Genomic DNA, 22,150 nt, shown 5'->3' on the forward strand with positions numbered 1-22,150 from the left:
TCGAACCCATGAACCCGTGATACCATGACCTGAGCTGAACTCAGAGGCTCAACTAACTGAGCCAACCAGTTACCCCAAGAATTATTTTTAAAAGTACTAATAGTCAATTTGGCTGTAAATGTGATTGATTTGGTTACAGAATCTACATTAATTTCAGTAATCAGTCCGTTGTTAATTGAGCTCACGTTTTGAATTATGGAATACTCTGTGTATTTATTTGGCAAACATCAAGGCTACATTATATTTAAAAAAAAGATTATTTTAGAATACTCTAAAAGGAGGTTTCTGCATGGAGTCACGATTATATTTTTAGTGTTACATGTTTCATAGAGTATTGTCTTTCTTGCTCAAACTCCAGTTTTTCAGAATATCTGCCTCCTGTGGAGGGCACTCTTTTCCTCACTGCCTTCACACACACGTGCGCGCGCGCGCACACACACACACACACACACCCACACACACAAAATGCCTACACAATAATAGTGTGTCTTAAAGTGCAAATAAAATGTTAATAGCAGTGCTTACCAGGAAAAATACCTAACCTAATCACCAAATTTCTCCAATGCCTCTGTAACATATTATTTATCAAAAATAATTTTTAGGGGCACCTGGTGTGGCTCAGTCTGTCACATGTCCAACTCGATTTCGGTTCAGGTCATGATCTCAGGGTTGTGGGATCGAGCCCCACGTTGGGCTCCGTGCTGGGTGTGGAGGCTACTGAAGATTCTCTCTCTCTCCCTCTCCCATCTGCCCCTCCCCACCCTGTGTGCTCTCTTTCTCTCTCGCTCAAAAAAAGTCATTTTTAAAAATAAGATTTTTAAATTTCTCGTATTAAATTCTGCTCCTGGTAAAGTAGCTTGCATGGAGCTAACCTTCCTTAGACACATTTATAATCTCTGGAAATATATTTAGAAAAGCACCTAGTTGAAGAAGGTGGAGAGCAGCCAAATGTAGGCAGAAACTGCCAAGGTTGGGGGACTTTGACCCTTGAAAGAAGGAATTCAAGTGGGTGAGATAGATGTTTATATTTTATATGCTTTTTCACATGAGGGCACTCACCAAACCACGTGCCATGAGGTGGTGAGGACTCCAAGGGAATACTAGATTTTTTTCGGCTCCAGGTATCAGAGGACAGAGTTTAGGGCTGCCAAAATGACTAAAAATTGAGGAGGGAGTGGAAATCCCAGAAAGAAGAAAACTACCTGGGCAGAGTTCATTCTGTCAACTCCCCTCAGGGCCCCGACTGCCCTGAACCGCATATGCACAGGGGAGGTTTCTGGGAATCAAGCAGACAGCTACCCCTGGAAAACTGAACGAGCTCTAGGGACATTTCAGTGGCATTTCACTTGGACCTTGTGACTTGCTTTAAATAAATAGAATATGATCAAAGGGAGGAGAGTCACTTCTGAGATGGAGTCACAAAAAACTATGATTTCTGATTTCCTTGCAACTCTCTCTGAGACTCCTGTTTTGATGAGGCAATCTGCCGTGTCGTGAGCTGTCCTGGGGAGAGGCTCATATGGCAAGGAATTGAAGGTGACCATCAACCGACACCAGTGAAGAGCCAGGGCCCTCAGTCCATCCGCTGGCAAGGAGCAGACTACTGCCAACGACGAACCACATGAGTGAGCTTGGAAGCGGATCCTTCCCCTGTCAAGCGCTGAGATGGCCGTAGTCCTTGCCAACACTCTCGTTGCAGCTGCGCGGGGGACTCGGAGCCAGACTCTCCTGTTGAGCTCTGCCCAGATTCTTGACACACGGACACATAGATCATAAATGTTGTTTTAAGTCGTGAAGTTTTAGGCTAGTTTGTTCTGCCGTGGTAGATCACTAATACGACATCAATGTACAGATTCCAGAAACTCAGAGGATCTGAAGCAGAATAAAAACAGAGAAGAACACACCTTGGCTTATTGTTCAAATTGCTGCTAAAAAAAAATGATAAAGATAAATATTGTAAAAGCAACAGCCAGGTTGGACAGATCTGGTGGAATGCATTCCATGCAGGAAAACAGAGAGATACCAGTGAAGGCTGACTCCTCATCAGAAGCACAGGTCAGAAGACAATGGAATGATCTCTTTAATGTGCTGAGAAAGAAAGCAATGTCAACCTAGAATTCTATACTAAATAAATAGATATTTCAAAACTGAAGGTGAAATAAAGTCCTTTTCAGATTAAGGAAATGCTGAATTTGTTCCCAACACAACTGCACTGTAACAGTACACTAACAGAAATGCTACAGGCTAAAGAGAAATAATACCAGACGAAAACTCATGTTCAGAAAGGAACGAAGAAGACTGGAAATCATGATTATGTCAGGAAATATAAAAGCCAGCATTTAAGTTCTTTTTTTTTTTAATTAAAAAAGTAAATTAAAATTTACTGTTTAATTGTATTATAACATTTATAACACCTAGATTTAAACTATATTACAGCAATAACACAAGGAGCAGGTGTGTGTGTGGTGGGGGGTAGGGGGAGGTTAAGAATATTATCCTGTAGTAAGCTTCTGACATTTTATATTAAGTAATATAACATAAAATCTAAGTAAAGTGGATGAATTAAAGATGCATCATGTAAAGATCCGTAAAGCAAACATTAAAAACTATAAACAGACATATAGCTCAAAAGTGAGTAAAAAATAAAATTGAATACCAAGAAATATGTACTTAGCCAAGAGATTTAGGAAAGAGGGTGCAGAAATACAGGAAATCCTATGGGAAAAAATAAGCAACAAATAACAAAATGGTAGAGCTAAGAACACAATATCAGTCATTATACTAAATGTAATTATTTATTAATTTACTTGTTTTCTATTCTTTTTTGCTATTGAGTTATAATTGGTATACAGTATTATATTAATATGTATATTAATTATACAATAGTATATTGTATAATTGTTATACAATATTATATTAATATATACAATATATATTATATTAATTATATTATATTATATTATATTATATTATATTATATTATATTATATTATATTATATTATATTTATTATGGAACGTAGTGATTTGATACTTTTGTACATTATGAAGTGATTATCTGGCCATAACCATTCCACTGAAAAGGTAGAAAATGCTCAACTGAATTTCAGAATCACCAGCTATAGTCAGTCTGCAGGAGACGTGAAAACGTGGCCATATTTTCATATGCTTAAGTGAGCAATTGTTTCCTTGCTTTTTTGTGTGTGCAGATTTAGCTCAGAATACCTTGGCTTTGAAATGTAGTGAGGATTATTGCTTATTTTATAATTACAAATTGTAATTTTAAGGATTTTTGTTGTTGTTACTGTTTTTTAGGACCAATGACACTGGATTCCTTTCTTATAAAGAACACCTGCCAGTAAGGAAGATCGTGGTTACAGACACGGGCCGACCGCACTCAGAAGCAGCTTATAAACTGGGGCCTCTACTCTGCCGGGGAGACAGTAAGTGGTGGCATTGTGCTGTAAACATATCTGGGGAAACCGATGTCACTGAGGACTCATGTTTCTGTCATAGAATAATTAATCAGACTTCTCTTGTGACGCCGCATGAGCAGTGTTTCAAGTCTTTCTTTCAGTCGGTCAACAAAGAACGTACCCTCATAAAGTTTAAAGCCCTGCAACAAAGGCTGTGACAGCAAGGCTTGTTCAGATCCCAAGAGAAAGAAACCACTAAGCATCTCAATTTGATTGGTTGGTAAACACATCCCAGCGTTCCTGAATTTCTACCTGCCATTATCTATATAGGAAAGCCTCAGTGCTGCATAAAAGTGTGGAGAATGTATGTGAGTTTTCTCCTGTTGGGCCTGTGGTGAAATTAGAGCATCAATAGGATCAAATGCCAGTTTCGTCAAACATATTTCAACTTTTGATCTCATTTTTGTTTCCAGTTTGTGTGTCCAACTCTAAATCAATGGGACACGCTGTTTTGTGTATTCAATGTATTCGCACTCTAAAGCAGAATTTTAAAATTCAAATATAGTTTCACAGAAAATATTTCTTTTCAGCAGGGATTGAAATGAGTATATGTACCCATACGTATGGGGACTGGTGCATTAATTATTTGTGCCTTTAGTTATTTCCAGGACTTAAAACGGAAATAGGAAAAATATTTATTTACATTAAAAGTATACCCTAAAATAAAGTTTTATTCTAGGGGCTCGACAGAGGAAGAGACGATCTAACAACGCAGTGGATTTATGGAGATACACAGCAGAAGTTGCTTAGTTAAAAAGCAAAAATGATACTGGCCTATAAAAATTTATATATACTTATAAAAAATGTCTGCCATTATACCTACTATCCCCAATCTTAAGCATCTCTACTTCCTGTTCTGCCAGTAGGCTCACACAATCACGTGAAGAAGACATAGGATATTTCATGGAGAGAAAAATTATGTGCAAAGAGACGAGGTTGTAAACTCAGGATGCGTCCAGGGAAGTACAATGATTTTGTGACTGCAGAGAAATTGTTCTACACCTCACACACAGTTTTCCCTGCTGGCTCTCATCTTAACCCTTCAGGGGCCTGGGCTGGCTTCCTCCCTCTCCCTTATTTCATTTGCCACAGTCCCCGGGAAGGTGTCTGCTTTGACTCACGTCACTACCACTGGCGCTGAGGGCTTCTTTCTCACAGACTTTCTGCCATGAACTTAAAACACACTGCACTTTTCACTGAAAAGTAGAGGTTTTCCATGCAAGGCAGTGTTTGCCCCTCAGTGGACATTGGCAATACCTGAAGACACTTTTGACTGGTACAGTTGTCAGGGGGTTGAGTGCTACTGGCATCTAGAGGGAGAGGTCAGGAATACTGCTAAATATCCTATAATGTGCAAGACAGCCATCTGCGACTAGGAATGATCTGGTCCAAAATGTCAATAGTACTGAAGTTGAGAAACCACAGCGTTAAACTTTTCTGACCATGGGGCTGCAGAGGGAGGAAAAACATTAGGAATAAGAATTTGCAAGCAATTTAAGTATTTAGAGACCTGCTAAATAATTTCTCACTTTTAAATGAAATAGTAATTGAGAGTTTCCTTGGCCTTCTTGCACATCTATTTTAGGCTTGAGGCTCATCCTCACATAACATCACAGGACTGTTTTCTGCATGGGGGACTCGTTATTTTCTCAGTCAGAAGAGCAATGGCTACAGAACAATGGATGCCCCCCCTTTCTCTACATGGGAAATCTGCACCCCCGAAGGTGCAGTGCCTTAGGCACATTTATTTTTCTTTCCAAGTGAGATAGACTGGGTAGATATGGGACTTCTAGATATGGAATCATGCACACTGGGCCTGATAAGCAGAAGAAAGGTATGCAGACACTATCCTGAAGGCAGTAGGACCTGAATATTGAATAATTTAAGGCTGAGAAATAGCTTAATCTTCACAATCCAATTGAAAACATGAAGACCAGTTATAAATCTAAAGGCCAGCGAAGTGACCTTTGATGTAAGACAAGGAAAAATGATGAGGACTTGAACCAGGCAGTTGTTGGCATGGGACTTACGGGAGGGGCTCAGGGAAAGAGGTAAATTCGGCATGATCTGGATGGGAGTGGAGGCTGAAAGCGTGAAAGTGGAGGTTGAAAGATCTCTGACTTTGTGATCTAAGTAAAGCTGCTGTGACAGTAAGAATTCTAGTACCCTTCACTGAGACAAAGGGACTTTTAGATTTTCTTTGACAGAAAAACGGAAAAATGAGTATGAAAAAATAGACATTTTGGTTTTATCACACACATGAGAGATGTTGAAAGTTTTCTATCTAGCTATGTTTTTCTAGGAAAGAGGACAGAAGCCTTGAGAAGGCAGGACAAAGAAACAAAAATGACTCTGAGACCTATTGATACCAAATATGAGCTTGACCCTAATTAATTGAGGTTGTCTTTTTCCAAGTCCTTCTTCGATTATTTTTTTAAATGTACGTCGTTCTGAAATTCCACGTGACTGCTGCCATTGTCGTTTGATACCAGAAGCACAGGTAACATTGTTAGGTGTTTGTCTTAAAGCACAACAGGTATGAACGATAAAGCTGCCTTTGAAGTTGTGCTACAGGCACAAAACTTAGTAAATACTATTGTCCTTATGAATTTATTTATTTATGAATATGGAAATAAATTTCTTGAAGATTTATGTGAAAAGTAAATGGCAGCATTTGAATTTAAAAGCAGAGTAGGAACTGAAGAGAACATCCTCAGTGTTTTAAAAGGCATATATGGGGGCACCTGGGTGGTTCAGGCCATTAAGCATCTGACTCTTGATTTAGGCTCACGTCCTGAGCTCATGGTCATGATCTCATGGTTGTGAGATTGAGCCCAGGCTCCACACTGGGCATGGAGCCTGCTTAAGATTCTCTCTCTCTCCCTCTGCCCCTCCCCTGTCTGCACTCTCTCTCAAAAAAAGAAAAAAAAATTAAAGGCATCTATGAAGATCTGACAGCTAATATCATATTGAATAGCCAAAGACTTAAAATGCTTTCCCTCTGAGATCAGGATCAAGGCAAAGATGTCTGCTATCACCTGTCCGATTCAATATCATACTGTTGGTCCTAGCATATGCAATATGAAAAGGAATTCAAGGCATATAGATCAGAAAGGAAGATATAAAATGTTCCATTTATAAATGATACGGATTTCTAGGTAGGAAATCTGTAAGAACTTTTTTTTAAAGTGAGTTTGGCAAGGTCACAGGATACAAGGCCAGTATTCAAAAATAAATTTCTGTATTTTCTTAATAAAAACTGTTAATTAAAATGTTAAAATACCTCTTATAGTAGCACCAAAAATATTAAATTCTTTGGCATAAATGTAACAAAATTACATAACACTGATGAGAAATCAGTAAAGAAGAACTAAGTAAAAATATAATAGTTGTGGAATGAGAGCTATAATAGTTGTGGATTGAAAGATTTGATATTGTTAAGATGTCAGTTTTTCTAAAATTGATATACAGGTTCATTACAATCCCAATCAAAACCCATTAGGTGCTTTTCTTTTTCCTCTTCTTAGAAATTGGCAAGCTTCTTCTAAACTGTGTGCCCAAACACAAAGAAACTAGAATAACTAAAACATTGTGAAAAATAAAAACCAAGTTTGAGACTTAACACTTTTTAAGACACGTTACAAAACTGTAGAATTAAAGACAATGTGATATTGACATCAAGATAGAGAAATAGATTGATAAAACAGAACAGAGAGCCCAGAATATATACATTCAATTCATTTTTGAAAAAGCTGCCAGAGCAACTCAATGGAGAAAGAACAGTCCATTTTAAGACAGTGCTGGAATAATTACAATGCATTTGAAAAAAAAACAAAAACAAACAAAAATCTCAACCCATTCTTCAAACTGTGTACAAAAAATAACTCAAAACTAATCATATACTTAAATGTGAACCCACAAACTATAACCTTCTTTAAGAAAATATAGGAAAAAATCTTAGTGACTTTGAGTTAGGCATAGATTTCTTAAATACAACACCAAATGCATGATCCATAAAATTGTTAAAAATGATAAATTAAATTTCATCGAATTTAAAAACTACTTTTAAAATGACATTGTTAAGAAAGTGAAAAGACAAGCCACAACCTGGGAGAAAATATTTACAAAATACATACCTGATAAAGCCTAGTGTCCAGGATATAGAAAGAACATTACTCTCACGGGTCAATAATAAAAAATATTCAGATTAAGACATGGGCAAAAAATTTGCACATTTATCAGAGAAAATATACAGATTTCAAAAAGCACATAAAAAGATTTTCAAGGGGCACCTGGGTGGCTCAGTCGGTTACGTGTCCACCTTCGACTCAGGTCCTGATGATCTTGCGGTTTGTGAGTTCGAGCCCTGCGTCAGGCTCTGTGCCGACAGTTCAGAGCCTGGAGCCTGCTTTGGATTCTGTCTCCTTCTATCTCTGCCCCTGCCCCACTTGTGCTCTGTCTTTCTGTATCAAAAATAAGTAAATGTAAAATAATAATAAAAAAAGATTCTCAATATCCTTAGTCATTAGGAAAATGTAAAATAATACCATAAGGAGATATCAATATATAACTGTTAAAATTGATAAAATTTTTTAAAAAACAGACCATATCAAATTCTGGTGAAGATTCAGAGTAACGGGAACTCTCATTGCTGGTGCAAATGTAAAATGCTACAGCCACTTTGGAAGATAGTTTGGCAGATTTTTTTGTTTTTGTTTTTTTATAGGTTAAGCACACATGTACCATATGATACAGCAATTCCATTCTTAGATATACAAGAGACATAAAGAAACCTGTATATAAAGGTTTATACTGGCTCTATTCATAGTCTCCTAAAACTGGAACCCACCCAAATGTCCATCAACTAGTGAATGAATAAATTTCCCATTTTACTGTGGTGTAACCATTCTATACAACAGAATACTACTGAACATTAAAAAGAAATGGAGTATTGATACATGCAATAACGTGAATGAATCTCAAGCACTTTATGCTAAGTAAAAGAAGTCTTAAAATACATGCTGGATGATTCAGTATCTAAGGTATTTTGGAAAAGGCAAAACCATGGGAACGAAAACAGGATTTCAGTTGCCAACAGCTTCAAGGTGAGAGGAATTCTGCAAAGGGGAACAGATTAAGGACATGTTCTATATCTTGAGTGTGGTGGTGGTTTCATGGCTTTATGCATCTATCAAAATTGCTACACAAATAAAGGGTCATTTTTATTCATGTAAATTATCCTTCAATACATCTGACTCCAAAAAAAAAACAACCCTCAAAAAAAAAAAAAAAAGACTAAATGTTAGTATGAACTAAATGCTCTTTTTTAAAGAGAAGTTTTAGGTTTATAACAAAATTGAAAGGCAAGTACGGAGATTGCTTTATATCCCCTGCCCACACACATAGATAACCTCTCTTATTATCAACATCACTCACCAGAATGGTACATTATTTTTTTTAACCAAGGATGATAACTGCTTAATTTAAAAATTGGTTTATCTAAAGAATACCATAAAACTAGAAGACATTGATGAAAAAAATTGATAACACAAACAAATGAAAATATATACCATGCTCATGGATTGGAAGGATCAATATAATTAAAATCTCCATACTACCAAAGCAATATACAGATTCAGTGCAATCCCTATTATAATACCAATAGTATTTTTCACAGAACTAGAATAATTCTAAAAGTTGTATGAAACCACAAAAGACCCTGAATAGCCAAACCAATCTTGAGAAAGAAGAACAAAGTGGGAGGTGTAACACTCCCAGATTTCAAGTATACTACAAAGGTATAGTAATAAAAACAGTGTGGTACTGGTACAAAAATAGACACATAGATCAGTGGATCAGAATAGAGAGCCTGAAATAAATCCACACTTAATCTACAAGAAAGGAGGCAAGAATATACAATGGAGAAAAGACAACCCCTTCAACAAATGGTGCTGGGAAAACTGGACAGCTACATGCAAAAGAATGAAACCTGGCCACTTTCTTACACCATATACAAAATAAACTCAAAGTGGATTAAAGGCCTGAATGTGAGATCTGAAACTATAAAACTCCTTAAACAAAACATAGGCAGTAATCTCTTGGACATCAGCTTTAGAAACATTTTTCTAGCTATGTCTCCCCAGGTAAGGGAAACGAAAGCAAAAATAAACTAAAATAAAAAGCTTTTGTACAGCAAAGAAAACCATTAACAAAACAAAAAGGAAAGATACTGAATGGGAGAAGATATTTGCAGATGATATATTTGATAAGGGGTAATATCCAAAGTATATAATAATCTTCCACAACTCAATGCATAATCCAATTAAAATGGGCAGAGGACTGGAATAGGCATTTTCCTAAAGAAGATGTAAAGATGGTCAAGAGACATATGAAAAGATGCTCATTATCACTAATCAGGGAAATGAAAATCAAAACAGAATGAGATATCACCTTATACTTGTCAGAATTGTTAGTATCAAAAAGGTAAGAAATAACAAGTGTTGGCCAGGAACTCTTGTTCACTGAACGAGTGTTCATTGAACTCTTGTACACCGTTGGTGGGAATGTACATTGGTTCAACCTGTGTACAACAGTATTGAGGCTCCTCAAAACATTAAAAATAGAGTTACCATTTGATCCAGCAATTCTGCTGCTGGGCATTTCCCTGAAGAAAATGAGAACAGTAATTTGAAAAGATATATGCATCCCTATGTTTATTGTAGCATTATTTACAATAGGCAAGATATAGAAGCAGCTTACATGTCCATCAGTAGATGAAGGGGTAAGGAAGAAGCAGTATATATTAAGTATTATGTATATAGTGTATATATATCAGCCATGAAAAAGATGAGATCTTGCCACTTGCAACAACATGGATGGACCTAGAGGGTATTATGCTAAGTGAAATAAGTCAGACCGAGATAGACAAATACCATATGATTTCACTCGTATGTGGAATCTAAAAACCAAACCAAAACAAAACAGAAGCAGACCCATAAATACAGGGAACAAAATCGGGTTGCCAGAGGCGCAGAGGTGGGGGATGGGTGAAATGGGTAAAGGGGATTTGGAGGACCAGACTTCTAATTATGGAATGAATAAATCTGGGGAACAAAAGGGACGGAATAGGGAATATAGTCAATGGTATTGTAGGAGTGTTGCATGGCGACAGATGGTCGCTACACTTGTGGTGAACACAGCGTAACATATACGGTTGTCGAATCTCTATGTCATATTCCTGAAACTAATGTAACACTGTATGTCAACTGTACTTCAATTAAAAAAAATACCAGAAATAAATTCATAAAACAGCCAAGGTTTTAGTAACACGGTTGTCCTCTAGGACACTCATAGAATCCTGCTGAACATGTTTCTAACTTTTATTAACTGTAGAAGCAAAAGAGTCAAAGGAAAGAATTATGGGAAAACATCTGGGTTTACTGGTTAATAGGTTGTAATTAGTCAGAGGGCTTACTCGTATACTTTCCTTTCTCCCAGAAGCAGTGGGAACATCCTCATTTTGAGGTTCCATCCAAAGTCTTCTTGACTCGTAATCCCTCAACTTTGGCATGCATAAAAATTAACTGGAGAGCATGCCCACTGTGCTTACACTGTCTTCAGAACTCTCCCCAAATGCTAAAGAGAAAGAGTGGATATCCAGTATTGACACACAGGTCAGGAGGACATCTACAGAGACCTTTCCCTACTTCTGCAGGTCCTGTGGCAGAGGGAAAACTCATGGACCTCTGATGGCATCTGGCTTCACTGCCTTTTCATTTCCTTTCCTTCATCTGCAAAATCTCCCCAAGCGAAACATTTACTGAAACTTTCCACACTCAGTGAAGACTTCAGTAGGTCTCTAGGGGACTTGGCCTTATACTTTCAAAGAATATTGAACAAATTACAGAGATATATTTTCATACTGGCTTTTAGTTATTTTTGAGCCTCTCAAGAGCAGATCCATTGCTCATTTATTATTGTGTTCCTGGCACCTAGTCCATTACCTGTTACATGAAAGATAATCAATAAATAGCAGTTTGTGAAAGAATGAGAAAGATCCATCATATATGGCTCAAGAAACCTATAACTTTGAATTATTTGAAAGAGACAGGAATCAGGTTTTGATGTATCCGCAATTAAATGATGTGCAAATATATACTTTGAATGGAAAGAGTTTAGCTTTTATTGAAAGATGTATTCCAATTGAAAAATCACATAGTGCATGGAGTATCTAGTTCCATCTGAACCATTTTTCATCAATACACTTGGACTTGGGCAGTGAAAGTGCTTTCAAATGAATATATGATTTTACTTAATATTAATAATTTTGATTTTTACTCTTCTAATAATCCAGCACCTTTATAAAACTGAAATACTTTCTACTTGTTGGAGAAAAAAATATTTTGTCCATTTTGTTTGTTTTCTGTTCTTTTGAGATGACTTCTATTACTCACTAGTAGTTAACGCTCAAGCAACTTCACAAATATGAGGGAACATTCTCTCTAATGCTTTCAAAAGATTTCCCCTTTTCTGAGACCAGGAATCCTGATAATTCTCAAGACTGTAATAATATCCTCTTGTGATAATTTTATATACATGGATACCTTTATTTATAGTTTTAATATTAACTATTAGTGACTTAATTGATATAGGCATTATAAAATTTTAAGGTATACAGAAATGTATAAATGTCAAAGAAAAGAGTATAGTAATAACCAAGAGTCACACAGCTCAGAAATAATGATTCACATCAGTGAATATTATTCCAGACATTGCTAGATATTCCCAGAGCAGGGTTTCCCAACTTTGACAATCCCAACATCGGGGCTGTTATGATTGGGGGCTGTCCTGTGTATTGCTGAACACGTAGCAGTATCCCTGGTCTCCATCTACTAGTAGCACTTTTCCCCTAGTTGTGACAACCAAATATGTCTCCAGAAATTTTCAGATGTCCCCTGGGGGCAAAACCTTCTCATGTTGTGAGAAGCACTACTCTAGACAGAAAAATAGAAACAGAGATTGAGAAATAAGTTTGCAAAACTTTATTAATGGAAATCGACAGAGAAAGAAGAAAACCAAATTGAAGCCAAGGGAATTGCTTTACATTATTTATATATCTCATAAATATATGTTCAACTTGAATGATCCCACTAAACCTTAAAAAAAGATTATGAAAATTTAAAACATTACAGAGTCACTAGGCTTTATGTTAAACTCATTTTTAAATTTTATACAGTATTGATCTATTTTGAAAAATGGGAAAAGTAACTCATTTGTCCTCTCCTCTTCTTTTTCTCCCCCACCTCTCCTTTTTTGCTAATTTTGCTGTTATTTGTATAGTTGTTTATTTCTTAATGCTAACTGCTAGTCTATCATCAGAGCCTCTCTATTCTTGAATGTTTTTTTATTTTGGTTTGTTTCTTCTTGGACTGCATTGTCAGGTAGCTGATGTTTTCTGTTTTCCTCCAGAAAGACTCTTGAGTGTTGCATTTCTTGAGTATGCACGTGCTTGGGAATATTTGTTGCCTCAGAACTCTAAAATAAACTCTGCAAGTTTAACTTTATATTATTTTTTTGGTAACAGCTTTAGTGAGAAATAATTCACATGCCCTACAATTCACCCATTTAAAGTGTACAGTCTGATCATATTTTAATATATTTGATCATTTTGGTACATTATAGAGTTATGCAGCCATCACCACAACCCAACCAATTTTGGAACATTTTCATCACCCCAAAAAGAAACCTGTACCCACTGATCAGACAGTCCCTGTTTCCCTCCTGCGCTGACTCCAACCCTAGTCAACAACATTTAGATGCAAACACAAGAGTATGTGGTCTTCGTGACTGGCTGTTTTCACTTAGCATGATATTGTCAAGGCTTATCCATGTTGTACTGTGTATCAACACTTCATTAATATTTATGACCAGATAATTTTCCATTGTATGGATAGATGACATTTTGTTTACCCATTAATCGGTTGACAGACGTGTGGGTTGCTTCCACTTTTTGGCTATTATAAATAATGCTATACATGAACATCCATGTATGAGGTTTTTTCTGGATACATGTTTTAATTTATCTTGAGTATATTTCTAGGAATAGAACTTCTGGGGTGTAAGGTAACGCTACATTTGAACTTTTTATTTATTTATCTTTCTTAATTTTTCTAATGTTTATGTATTTATTTTGAGAGAGAGACACACACACACACACAATGTGAGTGGGGCAGGGGCAGAGAGAGAGGAGAGAGAGAGAGAATCCCAGTGAGGCTCCACACTGTCAGTGCAGAGCCCAATGTGGGACTCGAACTCATGAAACCATGAGATCATGACCTGAGCTGAGATAACAAGTCAGACACTTAACCACCTGAGCCACTCAGTCACCCCTTCAACTTTTTAGAAACTGATGTAACATTTTAGTGGGTCGCACTTTGTGACTCACCATTTGTACATATTATCCTACTTTTGTCTGTGCTGAGACATGCGGTCATCCTGTCCTTCCACACCTTTTCCGGATAGCTTTTGGCTGATATTTCATTACAAAGTAGGCTTTTATTTTTATTGTTCCTCAAAAGGGTTTGTGCATGCTTTATTTGCAGATTTCTTTCAAATATGAGAATGTCTGCCTATTGCTTTAACACACAAAAAATGAGGTTGGATACATTTTCTTTCTCTCAGAAATTTGTGGAGAGTGATTCTTTGTCTTCTGGTATTGAATCTTGCTGTATTCTGAAGCCAAACTTATTTTTTCACCTTCTAGAGGATTGGCTTTTTCTGACCAAATACTTTAATATTCTGTCCTCAAGGTCAGTAACTTAACAAGGATGCATCTCAGTGTTACGCTTTGGCATTAATTCTCCCTCAAGTTGAATGTCATATGGTAAACTATAGAAAGTGTATATTTTTTAAACTGTTTGGTGTTGCAAACATGATCTAAATTTCTGCTCTCAGTTCATTAATCTGAACAAAGTAGTTTTTTTAACTCTGGCATTTGAGTGTTTCTAACTATTTGACTCAGTGTACTTCTTCTCAGTTAATCCATTGTGTTGAAATTTTATGTCAATCAAGGAACCACCAAAACTTAAGCATAGTTAAAAAAGATTGTTCTAAGTTTCTTGTTCTAAGAAATTCTTGTCATTGAAATTGTTTTTTTCATTTTGTCTGCATTGACTTGTTCAGCTGTCTGAGAAATCACAGCTGCCCAAAATGCATTAAATAATCAAAGGTGCATGTAGGCAATAAATAACTCTGCAGAAGTTACATTCATAGACTTGAGAAAGATATTGACTAGTGATTTGGTTAATTTCTCTTCCATTCGACAGAGTTTTGTTCCATTTGGCAGACTACGTATAAACCATTAAGGAGAGTGAGGATCAATTCTATTTTAACAGATAATCATAAAATTTTGCAAGCTCTACTATGTCTGATAATCCTCTACCAATAGGAAATTCTTTTTAATTTTTATATTTTTATTTTCTTTCCTTAGGTTCTCTTTATTTAATTTTCCTCGTGTTTCTTCTCCCTTTTTTTTACCCCTTCCTCCTTTTCCTCCTCTTCTTTCACTCTCTCTTCTGTTCCTCTCTTTCCCTCCCTCTTTCTACTTGTCTACCAAAGAATTTGAGTGTATTTACTGAGATAAGTACAGTAAGCTTTCTTATTGCTACTTTGACAGAGGAAATCTTATTGTTTCATTCAACAAATATTTACTGAGCCCATACATTATACTATGCCTTCTCCACATCCTGAAAGAGAGAGAGAGAGAGAGAGAGAGAGAGAGCATGCAGTGAACAGAATAGATAAAAATATCTGCATTTTGGGGGCTTGAGTTCTCTTGGAGGGTGATAGACAATAAAAAAGTAAAATACATGGTATGATAGATGCTAATAAGATGTGTTGTGAAGACAACGTAGTTGAGGCAGGGTGGTGTGGGATTGGAAATTTTAAATAGAATGGTCATAAAATGCCCACTAAGAAGGTGGCATTTGAATAAAAGTCTGAAGGAAATAAGGGAGCACGGACGGCATGTGTATATCTGTGAAAGAGTACTCTGAGACAGAGGAAAAAGCCAGAGTAGCCACGTAGAGATGGGAATGTAGCCGAGATGCTCATGGAACAGCAAGATGATTAAAACATCTGGAGCAGAGTGAGCAAAGAGAATGGCAGAAGACATTAGAAGATCTGGTGGTCAGATCATGGAGGGTTTTGAAAGGTTTTATTTTTTCAACTTGAATGCAATTGGAAAACATTAGACACTTTTGAGTAGAGGCTTGATGTGATCTAACTTACATTTTAATGAGATTTAACAGGGGAGGTGAAAGCAAGGAGGCCATTTATAAGACCATATCACCAACCCAGCTGAGGAGTCCTAGTGGCTTGGGCCATGGGCACAATGACAATAGTTGTAGTATGGGACTAATTCAAAAGGAGAAGCAATACAGTTTGCTGATGGATTGATGTAGGTTGCAAAAGCGTCAAGAATGACACCAAGGTGCTTGGTCTAATAGTCAATTAGAGGCACAGAACTGGCATTTCCCAAGATAGAAAATATTGCTGCTGGGGTCAAGGAGTTGCCGAAGAATGTAAAGAACTCAGTTTTTGAACATATTAAAGTTGAGTTGACATGTTCAGATAGGATGTGGGGTTGTTAGTTTGAGAGTTCCAGGCTTCAGATATGTATTTGTAAGCCATCAGCATATTTAAAGCCATGAGATGGGCCAGCAGGAGTTATTGTGGATGGATAAGCGGGCATTCCAATATTAATAGGGATTGGAGGCATTCAAACATTAGTAGGTTGAAGAGGGGAGGAGGAAGAAAGAAAGAAACAGAATTACAACACTAATGAGAAAGGCAAGAGTGTTGGTGTTCTGGAGCCAAGTGAAGAAAATGTTTCAAGGAGGGGAGAATAATCAACTACGTTAATTGTTGTTGATAGATTAAGGTTAAGTAAGGTGAGGGCTGAGAATTGACAAAGGACTAGTATCTAGAATATATAAAGAACCCTGGGAAATCAACAGTGGAAATAAAAAGAAACAATGCAATTAAAATAGGGATGTTATGGACTGAATTGTTTCCCCACCCCCAAAGCTTATATGTTGAAGCCCTAACCCCATTGTAACTGTGTTAACTGGTAACAGAGTTACCAGTCTTTAAAGAGGTAATTTAGGGGGCGCCTGGGTGGCTCCATCGGTTAAGGATCCGACTTCAGCTCAGGTCATGATCTAAGGGTCCGTGAGTTCGAGCCCCGCGTCGGGCTCTGTGCTGACAGCTCAGAGCCTGGAGCCTGCTTCAGATTCTGTGTCTCCCTCTCTCTCTGCCCCTCCCCTATTCATGCTCTGTCTCTCTCTGTCTCAAAAATAAATAAACATTTTTAAAAAAGAGGTAATTTAAGTTAAATGAGGTCATAAGGCTGGGGCCCTAATTTGATTGGTCTTGTGGTTTTTTGTTGTTTTTTTCTTAACGTTTATTTACTTTTGAGACAGAGAGAGACAGAGCATGAACAGGGGAGGGTCAGAGAGAGGGGGAGACACAGAATCTGAAACAGGCTCCAGGCTCTGAGCTGTCAGCACAGAGCCCGACGCGGGGCTCGAACTCACAGAACGCGAGATCATGACCTGAGCCGAAGTCGGACACTTAACCGACTGAGCCACCCAGGTGCCCCTGGTCTTGTGTTTTTATACAAAGAGTAAGAGACATCAGAGGGTTCTCTCTTCCCACCTGTGCTCAGAGGAAAGGCCAAGAGAGAAGGTGGCCCTCAGCAAGCCAGGGATATAATGGGTAAAAGAGATTTCACCAAAGGGCTACAGATGGCAATTAGCACATGAAAAGATACTCAAAATCATTAGCCCCTGGGCAAATGCATATCAAAACCACGATGAGATGTCACTACACACCCTTCAAAATGGCTATAAAAATAATGATACAGAATTCTGACTAGGATGTGGAAAACCAGCTCCCTCACACATTGCTGGCGGGGATGTAAATAATACAGCCACTCTGGAAAGGACTGTGGCAGTTTCATAAAAAGTAAAACACGCAACTCTCCTATGACTCAGGGATAGCATTTATCCCAGAGAACTGAGAATTTATGTTCATACAAAAACTCTTACATGGATATTCATAGCGGCTTTGATTGTAATAGCTGAAAACCAGAAACAATCCAGATGTCTTTCAACAGGAGAATAGTTAAATTTTGGTACATCCGTACATGGAATACTGTTCAGCAACAAAAAGGAATGAACTATTGATTCGCACACCAACTTGGTGTATCTTCAGAGAGAAATCTGAGTGAAAAATATGTCAGTCTCAAAGGCTACCTACCTTCCATTTATGGAACATTCTTCGGATGACAATAGAGAATAGGGGTTGTAAGAGGGCTACAGAAGAGTGAGGGCAGGAGGGAAATGAGTGTGTCTATAAAAGAGAAGCATTGGAGGCTACTTGCCGTGATGCAGATGTCCTGCATCTTGACCGGTATCTGTGAATATCCCGGTTTTGATACACTACAGTTTTGCAAGATGTTAGCGTTGGGGAAAATCTAGCTAATGGATGCACAGAATCTTTCTGTGTTATCTCTTACAACCGCACAAGAAGCTACAATTATCTCCAAATTAAAACTCAAATGCAAGAAATTATACTTCCAGCTTTTGAAATGACTCTTACCTCCAGAAAGACCCGTTTGACTAGTAAATTATCCCTTGCCTTGGCATTTCTGTATTTCACTTCATTTTATTTACTTTTAAGAAAGGTAGTGTTACCAAACTTATCGAGTTGTGTACATTAAATACGTACAGCTCTTTACATGACAATTATACCTCAATAAAGTGGGGCAAGAAAGAAAGGTAGGGTTAGTGTGTCATATGGCTTTTGCTTTTATAAGTAAAAACAGTGCCTTAAAAAATAATGGCTTTTTCAAATGTTCTTTTTTGAAAACAGCTTTATTAAGGTGTAATTTACATACCGTATAATTCATGCATATAAAGTGAACTATTCAGTGACTTTTAGTATAGTCACAGCATTGTGTAACCATTACTGCAATCAATTTTAGAACATTTTTATTATGCAGAAACAACTCCCCACCCCTTAGCCCCTGTTATTCTCTAATTGCCTCCTCTCCCCAGTTCCAGAGAACCACTAATCTAATTTTCTGTCTCTATAAATCTGTTATTTTTTTAAGTTTATTTATTTATTTTGAGAGAGAGAGTATAAATGGGGAGGAGCAGAGAAAGGGAGAGAGAGCATCCCAAGCAGGCTGCATGCTGTCAGCGTGATGCAGGGCTCATTCCCACGAGCTGTGAAATCATGATCTCAGCTGAAATCAAGAGTTGGATGCTTAACCCACTGAGCCACCCAGGCGCCCCTAAATCTGTTCTTTTTAATGGATAATCTATTAATGATATAAATAAAAGTTTATCAAAAAGAATATTTTTTAAATTCTTTTTTTTTTAAGTTTATTTATTTTGAGAGAGAGAGAGAGCGTGAGTTGGTGAGGGGCACACAGAGAGGGAGAGAGACAGAATCCCAAACAGGCTACCCTCTGCCAGTGGAGAGCCCGACAAGGGCTCGAACCCACGAAACTGTGAGATTATGACCTGAGCCGAAACCAAAAGTTGGATGCTTAACCAACTGAGTCACCCAGGCGCCCTTTAAATTACTTGTAATCTTAACATTCTACTAAGCTAAGTTTCCTAAATGAGCTCTTTTTTACTTTGTGTATGGAATTCAATCCTTAGTACATCTTCCTCTTCTATGTAAATAACTGTCTGGATCCCAGTATCCATTGCATTTTTTTTTTAATTTGGGAAGAATAAAAGGTGGAATTCCTGAAGGAATATTTCCAAGTTTTGAGTACCCTCTACTGAAGTTAATTGAAAAGATACGAATTATTAATTACTGAAATTTTTTAAATTACTAGTTAATTACATAGAATAACACGTCATGAATTGTTTTTGTTGGGGTGATAAAAGTGGTCCTATTCTCCCGATTGCAGGTGATTGCATTCCAGTCTGCCACTGGATGCAGCTTAAGGATTTTTGAACCACCTTAGCCAGGAACTCTCTCTTCAAAAGACCTGCAGCTTCCTGCTGGCGCCCGCCTGCTGGGTGGGCTCTGCTTTGCTGGGCCTCCTGCTCTTTCCCCTCCTTTTTCGGAGGCAGTCCACGTTCTCCTGGGTGCTTCTTAGCACAGTCTGGAAAGAGCTGAGATATCATACGCCATAAACATTTGATCATGGAAATATTGGCCTTTGCTTTCTTTACCATTGTTTTGAATTAGCAGCAATTTCCTAATCCAATAAAATGGTGTCTTTTTTTTCTTTTCTCTTTTATTTTTTTAACCTATTGTGAATCTGTACAGTAAGGTTTGCTAACTGGGCTAAATAGGCATGATGATGTATGTGAGAATGTTTCAGCTACCTAAGGTAATAATACATTGTTTTCATTACTGTAAAAACATTCATTGTAAAGATAGCAGCAATTCAGAAATTGGTTTTTTTTGTTTGTTTCAGCCAGGTTCCTGAAACCTTCTGCAGGATGCTTTATTGGGTTAGGTGTGATATAGAAATGAAACAACTGAAATATTATGTCTTATAGTAATATTATCTCATGTAGACCTTTAAGGAATTCTGAGTGTTCTTTTTAATCTGACCGAATGAAGAAGATTCGGTAATGTTCCACAACTTAAAGTTACAGCTTTAATTTTCATATACATCACATTTCAACAGAAAGGCATTTAATTCCTTTTAAAAATAGGTCAGGTAAGAGCTTTTAAGAACACAAATGTGTTGTTATCCCTGATTTGATATTTCGCATTTCCTTGCAGTTTTTCCTAGAGATCAAAATGTCTAAGCATAGAAATAGCTGTAAAATGGAAATAAGACTAGGCTTGGCCAACTCAGATAATATACAGTTTCATTTGGCTGTAGAAAAAAAAAAGCCCTCAAAGTATATTCTCAGCGGAATAAATGCAGCTCTAAAATTGTTCACAGATGAGCTGAGAATTGACTTTTGAATCAGGTCCATAAGAAAAACAGAAAACGTAAACTGGATACAGCCACCGCTTGTTTGGTCGAGGATTTATAGAAAATAAATTAAAATCTAAGGAACGGAGAGAAGCTGAGGCAAGTCTGCGATTTTTAACTCTAGCTATCTGTTCCCTGCTAACATAATGAACCATTGTTTTGAAATTACTGTTTTCTGACTTCAGTGGATCAATACGTCTTCCAGGAAGGTAATTTAGATAGAATTTTAACCAATGTTGTGAGTGCGTATGGAGGCAGGTGTATATTTATATTCCGTGTGTCGAGAACTTGCTGGTGGCAGCAGCAAATACATAGTTCATTTCTCGGGTGGTGCTTCTCATCAGCCACACAGAGACACTTGGATTTCGCTCTTGCCGCTTCAATCACTGCATTTATACTTTATTTCCCATGCTGTCTGCTGTATAAGTCCCACAATATTTTCTCAAAAGGAAAGTTGTAGGTATAACTGCTCCCCCCCCAAAAAAAAACAGAATGGGAAAGTGAAGATGAGAAGTGGCATGTGGACAGAAATTAAAATTCAATTAATAGTCCACATAATTGTTTTCAAATCCCTTAATTTCTACCCCCAACCTTTTGCACATTTTCTCCTTATATTGAGCATTTTTAAACTTTTCGAGAGCCCTTTCCTACTGTTGATCCCTTCACTATTACAAGCAAAGTAAAAGATAATCTTGAATGGAAAGAGCATTTTTGTGAGAAGATCAGGAAAGTAAGTAGTGTCTTGATCTTTAATTAGGTGAGAAGATTTTGAATGCCAGTCTCAGTTTAGAAAATCACAAGGCCCATTAATGAAAACAGTTAGTTGAAGGCGTAACTCTGTGAAGTGTGTGTGTTAGAAGTGTCAGAACAAAAAACGCTTTGAGCTTCTTTAGAGTTTTGTTATTCAAAGGAATGTAGGTGTTTCAGTTTTCAAGTTATAAAAAAATTAAGTCTATTAGTGAATATTTGGGAGATTTTTACCACATCACTTTGGCAGAGGGTGGTATTTGGGGTGAGGCTATTTTTGTTACATAAAATATAACATTCGGACCATTTCTGTAGTGATCATTCCTCTCCTATGTTGGAAGGAATCCAGGATCACGATCCTTGTAAAATCTCCATTCTTATGCCCATGTCCTGTAGACTAAGTATATAGTTAATAGAAAAAAGAAAAGTGGGTTTGTATAAATAAGCAATATTTTTAGTAGCAGAAATACTAAAAATTGAAAATGTAATTATGCCATTCATTTCATGAATTTTTCTTTTTGATTTTTTCCTTTTTTTTTTTTTTCAAACAGGATCATTTTGGAATTCAGCTTCCTTCAATACTGAGGCTTCATACCTTCATTTTCCTACTTTCCATGGAGAACTTAGTGCAGATGTGTCTTTCTTTTTTAAGACAACAGCTTCATCTGGGGTATTTTTAGAGAACCTGGGGATTACCGATTTTATAAGGATAGAGCTACGCTGTGAGTCTCCTTTTCCTTAGAGGCCTGTGGAATTCTATTTAGTAGTAAATCCTTTAACTAATTGTTAAAGTACTGTGTTTCTACTTTATCAGCTGAATCTCTTCATTGTGTCCTTTTGAAAAAAATCTGATATTGTTAGCCTTTTTGCAAGAAAATAATTTAATATTTAACACGATAATTTGGGAATATA

General features: G+C 37.1%; 1 protein-coding gene across 3 annotated transcripts in view; it reads left to right on the top strand.

Annotated features, from left to right (window-relative positions):
- CNTNAP4 (contactin associated protein family member 4) overlaps nt 1-22,150 on the top strand; it is a 250,253-nt gene that overhangs the window by 189,327 nt on the left and 38,776 nt on the right. For all 3 annotated transcript variants that reach the window (XM_042969646.1, XM_042969647.1, XM_042969648.1), the window contains exons 15-16: nt 3,314-3,441; nt 21,790-21,960. In XM_042969646.1, the coding sequence (XP_042825580.1) occupies nt 3,314-3,441; nt 21,790-21,960 (299 nt within the window). The remainder of the gene's footprint in view (nt 1-3,313; nt 3,442-21,789; nt 21,961-22,150) is intronic.

Source organism: Panthera tigris, chromosome E2, assembly GCF_018350195.1.
Source record: "Panthera tigris isolate Pti1 chromosome E2, P.tigris_Pti1_mat1.1, whole genome shotgun sequence".
Lineage (NCBI taxonomy): Eukaryota > Metazoa > Chordata > Mammalia > Carnivora > Felidae > Panthera > Panthera tigris.